Source organism: Daktulosphaira vitifoliae, unplaced genomic scaffold (assembly GCF_025091365.1).
Source record: "Daktulosphaira vitifoliae isolate Bord-2020 unplaced genomic scaffold, ASM2509136v1 Scaffold_1, whole genome shotgun sequence".
NCBI classification, from domain to species: Eukaryota; Metazoa; Arthropoda; class Insecta; order Hemiptera; family Phylloxeridae; genus Daktulosphaira; species Daktulosphaira vitifoliae.
This window is the reverse complement of record NW_026099572.1, coordinates 44,968,854-44,975,372: the sequence shown is the minus strand read 5'-3', so window position 1 is coordinate 44,975,372 and position 6,519 is coordinate 44,968,854. Positions and strand designations below refer to the sequence as shown.

The following is a 6,519-nucleotide window of genomic DNA, read 5'->3' as shown; positions in this document are numbered from 1 at the left end:
TTTTTTTTTTTTTTTTTTTTTTTTTTATGAATGAATCAAAACAAATTTTTATTTATAAATACCTTAGATATTACCCTTTATCAAAAATTTTCAAAAATATAATCCTTTACTTACCTAGGTGAAAATTAATTAAAAATAATTTTTTCAACTTTTGAAAATGTTCCAGAATTATTATGAGCCTCAAACATGTCGTACGTCGGTAGTACCCCAACGTAGACACAAAGGTTTACTAAAGTTTTATGTATATATATATTGACGATGAGTTCGCCGTTCGAGCTCTTCCCGAGTCCTCCCGTTGGATAAACTGATCAGCCCCAATCTCTCTAATTAGTGGACCACTAAAGGGGTAGAGTTTAGACCCGTCAGCACGGTCTAGCTCAAAAGTAGCAGACTGAAGGGTGGCTCCTTGTCAGCCACCAGCACAACTACCTTTTTACTATACCCACTAAAGGACGGTTAAGCCCAAACACTAGCCAGCTCGTACACTAATTATTAAGATTGACTAAAGGACCAGCAGTCCAACCTAGACTCTAGCCGCACACACACACACACACACACACAATTTTCGATATCACCGTGAAAATAAAATATTGCGCTAAGTCAAGATTTTTAAATAGCTATTTTATTTACGAAAAGTATTAAACACAAAAGTCAAATATAATATAACACAAAAATTAATTAAATCTTACAAAAAGTATATAGTTATTCTTACGTCAACAACCTAACCCGCAACTCGACGTTTCTTCGACAAAAACGTCCAGTCTCGTCTCGCTCAGTCTCGACCCGTGTCGACCCCCTATACTCTTCATGTTTCCCTTTTATATTCTTTTTTCCACCATTATTAATTTGCTTACCCTGCATTTCCCTTTTATATGGAATTATTTTATTGCTTAGGAGTTTAAAAATTGCTTACTACTATGTAAAACTTATATTATACTAAAATCGATGTAATTCAATACTTCCTCATATATTTACTACAAACATATGTTAAATTAAAACTTATATGATATGTTATAAATTAAAATATAATTTGTCTCGACATCCTTATCTTCTATGTGCAAATAACTTCCGTATTTAAAAATATGTTATTTTTGTGTTAAAATTCTCGATTTTAAATTGTGATCTTCAAATTTAAACTGATTTAACTTTTTGAAAAATATATGGATCAATACAATTTTTTTTCATAAATACTTTATACATATTCCATTCATCCGACATTTACCCTCATTTACAAAAAAAAATTAAAATATTTAAATGTTAATTATTAATATTTTTTATAATTTCTTTGTGAAAATTATAACACATATATTAAATATTTATTTCATTCTAAATTTAATTTATATAACATGCATTTATTCATACTTATAAATATTAAAACATGCTTTTGATGAGAGTATGCTTTTGGAGTAATCCCATTATTCCTTCTAAAATTTAAATACTACAGATTTACATCGAAGTGTTTTTTATGGTAGTGATCACTGTCGGATATCATCTATACTTTTCTCAAATATTTGAGTTTTTAACTCGAATTAATTTTATTTATAAAATAAATATTATCAACAAGTAAAAGATAAATATTTTCGAAAATGCTTCGGTTAGGTTTACACTAAGTAAGTAAAGTTTTCGTTTAGTTATACATTTATTAGTAATTTATTTTTTATATAAAAGTTATTATTTTGAAAATTTCAATAAATCTAATCACTTCGTCGCAATAATGACGCCATTTACTGTATCCCTGTGGGCACGTCTATAATCATATTATTGGTATACTAACCTTTAATAAGAATACTATAATTTTATATATCTTTTAAATAGTAATATTAATATAAATAATTTGTCACATAAACCATTAGACATATATTTATAGATGTAACATAAAAATTTTGAATTTGAAAATAATTTTATTTGTTTCTTTTAAGATTTTTCTTATCTATAGAAACAATAACTATTGTTCTAATTGATGAGTCATACTATCGAGTTGTTTTATGAATGTTATACTTCATTGTGCTAATAGATATATACATTACAGGGTGAATCATAAATTATTGATTAAACACAGTTCCTGAACTTTGTTTATTTTTTAGTTTACTTTTTTAAGATTTTATTTTCTACAATGAGGTTTTTATAATTTTAGCTTTTTATTTACAGTAATTTAAAAAACTTCTCTAATTTTGACTTATTTATCAAATTTCATATTTATATTTCATATTCTTTTTCTTGCATTAATAGTGATCTTAAATTCTTAATTAATTTAATTGTTATAATTCTGTATTAATGTATTTTTATTTTTATTTTCAGCTGAAAACTCAAAAAAAATGTTCTAATAAAATTAATCCCTTCTTGAACAAGAATGGGATTTTATCAATCCATAAACTATTTAAAAATCGTTTTCATCTAATTAACAAAATAATATCTTAAAAAAAATCTTTTAGTACAAGAAATATAATTTTTTAATTTTATTTAATAAAAATCACATATTTTACTCATTATTACTTCAGTGGGAAGCAAATTAGGTAAATACATATTTAATGCTTTGTGTTCAAATAGTTGAAAGAAGATACTGCAAAACATGAGTTTTTAATTATGTTATATATATTTAGGTTTTTTTTTTAAGTTGGCTTTAATGGAGATTAAAAAAATTGTATTATCATGTTTTGCATTATCTCTTCAATATTTTGTCAATAATAATTATCTGAATTATTTAATTGTTTATAGTTGTCAGCTATAGCATGTCGCACACTCATTTTTTAACCAAAGAAAATTTTCCAAGCTTCTGCAAAAAATTAACTGAACTACAGTGGACAATGGAATCGGCACATATTGATAAACCTGAATGCTCTTCTCCAGCTTATTCGTTTTTACCAACAGCACGAAATGTACCAAAAAGTGACTGTCATCCCAAAGAAACTTATACAAATTACTTCATTGATTTAAATGAAGAAAATACCCTGATTGAGAAATATTTAAAACAAGAGTGTGATACTTACAAATTATTTGGTGGACCTCCTATAAATCCACTATTTCCAGATGAAGGTCGTGGATCAAGTATTGAAGATTCGCCAAAAACTTTTTCTTATTTTTCAAAAAATTGTTCTTATTTGGATAAAAGTATCTGGGCTCAAGATTCGGGTAATGATAGCTGGCCTGATGCTTTTATGCCTTTAGATATCAAAGATGAATCTTGGAAAGACCTTAATTCAGAAATTGTTAAGGAACCAATGTCTTGGGCAGTTATTCAGCGTCCAGTAAAAGAAGATAAATTTAAGCCTATCAATCAATTAGTCGATGCTGGTGCAGCTATTTTTCCTGATGGTTCTCAGTTTGAAATAGATTTGTCTTATGAAGCTTTTGATGCAATTGAAATTGAAGGAAAATTATATATTGGAAAAGATGAGTTTAGACGTACAGATGATGGATTATTGTACAAAGTTTGCAATCAAGATAAAGGTAACTTAAAAATTAATTTTTAATTATGTAATTAAATAATATTATTCATATTGTGTTTTTATTGCCTATATAAAATTTTTATTTCTATAATTACTCTTGTAACAAACACCATACAAAGACTTTTGTTTTCTAATGGCGTGATTCTTATAAGTTTAATATACATTTTTTCTATTTATTATTTATATTGGATCATAATTTAATTTTTAATTTTGCAATAATATTAGCTAATTGACATCCTAATAAAAATAATAATTGTAATTTAATATTAAAACTTCAGTCTTAGACTCTAATATTAGTATAATAGGAAAAACTTAATAGTCATACTAATTTATTGGATTGATGAAAGTGTACTAAACTCAATATTAGATGTTATAGATTCATCTAAAATGATTGTTATCTCTGTATAATCTTATCAGCAGTTGACTTGAATAAATTTAAAAAAAATCATAATAAATAGCATAATTGATATGCTAATGTTATTAACAGATTTGATTATCTATATAGTATGAAATAAGATAAATTATTTATTATTAATAATACAATTTTATTTTAGGCACTCAAACAGATAATTGGGATGAAAATACATTACTTGTAACACGTACCACCAGGCGTCATTATCATTTTCCTATTTTTCAAAATTGGCATGTTTCACAAAGTGGTGAGAATCATGATATACTAAATGACTTTTTGAATCCTAAACGTATTCAAGAAGTGAGAGGTGATATGAATGAAAAAGCACAAATGGTTGATATGCTACGATCTATAATTAGTATGCAGCATATTTGGGACAAACCAACTGCTATCAATGATATGAACACTTATCAAGATCAAACTTTATTTTTGCCAGAAATTTGCAATGAGTTGGCTGCTAATTACACAATGTAAAGCCCTTTTTTTTTTTTTTTTTTTTTTTTTTGCCATAATATAGAATTTTAAGAAAAGGTCCCAAATATCCTTATTATTTTTTATTGCAATCATATAATATGTAATACTTTTCAGATAGTAACATTCACTGTTAAGTTTTTAAAACCTTATATGTATGAAAATAATACCATTTTAAAAATTTCCAGAGTTAGATTATGATATCAATTACTCTCTTGCATTATGTATTTATTATTATAAAGAAGCTGCAAGTTTAAAATATTAAATTGTATACAATATTTCTTTGGGGCAAAAATTTTAATTACTCATTTATATTTTAAAAAATAATATTAACAATTTTGGTCAATAGGTTTCATTTTTGTTCAGTTGAAAAATTAAAAAAGATAACATAAAAAGAAGCAATTAAAAAAAAAAAAATTTTATGTACCTAATAATAAATATATTTTTATTTGTTTCTACTTTATGATTATATCTAAGCATTATAATTGCTTAAGTGGGTTTTTCTTAACATTGATTGATGATGTTGTATATTTTTTTTTCTTTTAAAAAAAATCATAACTGTCAGACTTTTAAAGGTCAATAATACATGTTACCATGTTGAAAAATAACATTATTTTTTATTTTTATTTCCTTTAAACTATTTTTTTGTATATCAAAAATATAGGTTTGATAAAATTTAAAAATTGTTCGCCTTAAGTTATAGTATGTGCAATTTGTATTAATAAATAACAACTATTAAAAGTTAAACAAAATCATAAAATTTTTATTGGTTCTATTGATTGGTGAATTAAAATGCAAATTATTTTCGACATGAGTTTTGATTAATCAAATATAAATTTGTAAAAAAGCTCGCATGATTTTTATATATTTCATTATACAAGTTTTCTATCAAAATGGCCAATTATAAAATAAATAAATATTTGAATTTTTGAACAATTGAGTATAAACGGGTGTTGGTTGTCTGTATCAGTTAGAGTCTATCAAAAAGGGTCCCGATTTTTTTTAAATATGGCGCCCAAAAATATAGTTATGACAATAATTATTATTTTTAACTTATTTATACATATTTTAATGGAACAGTCCGAAAAATGTTTTCGGCCCTGATTTTTAATAAAAAAGCGCCTAGATTTTATTTAATAAATTTTTTTATTTAATAACTTGCATATATTAAAAAAATTGTATATCTAAATACATTTTCTAATAAAAAACAAAAGCTTTTTTTAAATTCTTTAGAGTTAAGGGTTAATATCTGAAAACTTTTGCTCTTTTGAGTAGCATTTACTAAAAATGTATTGCTACTAACTGGTAAACCCTCAACAATNAGCTTTTTTTTTTTTGAAAACCAAATATTTTTTTAGTTTTATTTTGTTAAAAATTGTTGTTGGATAAGTTTATGCTATATGTGTATATTGTTTATGTGCTTATGCAATGTGTTTTGATAAGTAGAAGTCTGTAAAAATTGACCTTAAAGAGTCTTGACAGTTGAGAATATTTCAACATTTTGAAAAATAAAATTGTTAGGTTGTCGTCTAATACAGAACATGTATAATAACATAGTCAGTTAAATTTTCCCTATTGATTTGATTAATGTAATACATGTTTTCTTATTATATATAAGACACTATTAAACTGTAGATTCCAATAAATTATATCATAATATTTTTGTTTAAATTAACTAGAAATCTGTGAATCACTTAAATTGAAGTAAAAGAATTTTTTTATAAATTTAAATATTATAATTTTATTACATATATAAATTTATATAAATATAATAAGACAATTATTGAAAAAGGAACATCTAGTATATATTAATTACATTTCATATACTTGCAATGATAATAATACATAGTTTTCAACAATTAAATTAAAGTATTTCCTGTATTAATTATTATTAATTTTATGTTAACAAAATATTTTTTAGCCTTGTGTAGAAAGCATTATTATTCTGTTATTTTTTATGAATATTAGTTCAATAAAAATAAATAAATTAACTACCTATAATATCTAACAAAACATTCACTTTATAAGAAATTAAACTCAACATGAAAAAAAAAATTGAATGTATTCCACATGAATTTAAAATTAATAAATAAAATTTAATATTGTGACAACAACTTATATATTTTTTAAATGTATTTGCAGTAATATTTCATTAATATTAAGAGTTATATTAAATGGTTTTTTTTTTTT

At 24.1% G+C, this 6,519-nt stretch overlaps 1 protein-coding gene across 3 annotated transcripts in view; it reads left to right on the top strand.

The window, feature by feature from the left end:
- Positions 1 to 5,542, top strand: part of LOC126910328 (uncharacterized) — a 13,266-nt gene extending 7,724 nt beyond the window's left edge. For 2 of the 3 annotated variants that reach the window (XM_050692815.1, XM_050692816.1), the window contains exons 3-5: positions 2,299 to 2,513; positions 2,716 to 3,447; positions 4,001 to 5,542. In XM_050692815.1, coding sequence (XP_050548772.1) covers positions 2,730 to 3,447; positions 4,001 to 4,332 — 1,050 coding nt within the window. In that variant the 5' untranslated portion in view covers positions 2,299 to 2,513; positions 2,716 to 2,729 and the 3' untranslated portion in view covers positions 4,333 to 5,542. The remainder of the gene's footprint in view (positions 1 to 2,298; positions 2,514 to 2,715; positions 3,448 to 4,000) is intronic. The other variant, XM_050692817.1, reaches the window with a different exon arrangement.
- The last annotated feature ends 977 nt before the right edge of the window (positions 5,543 to 6,519 follow it).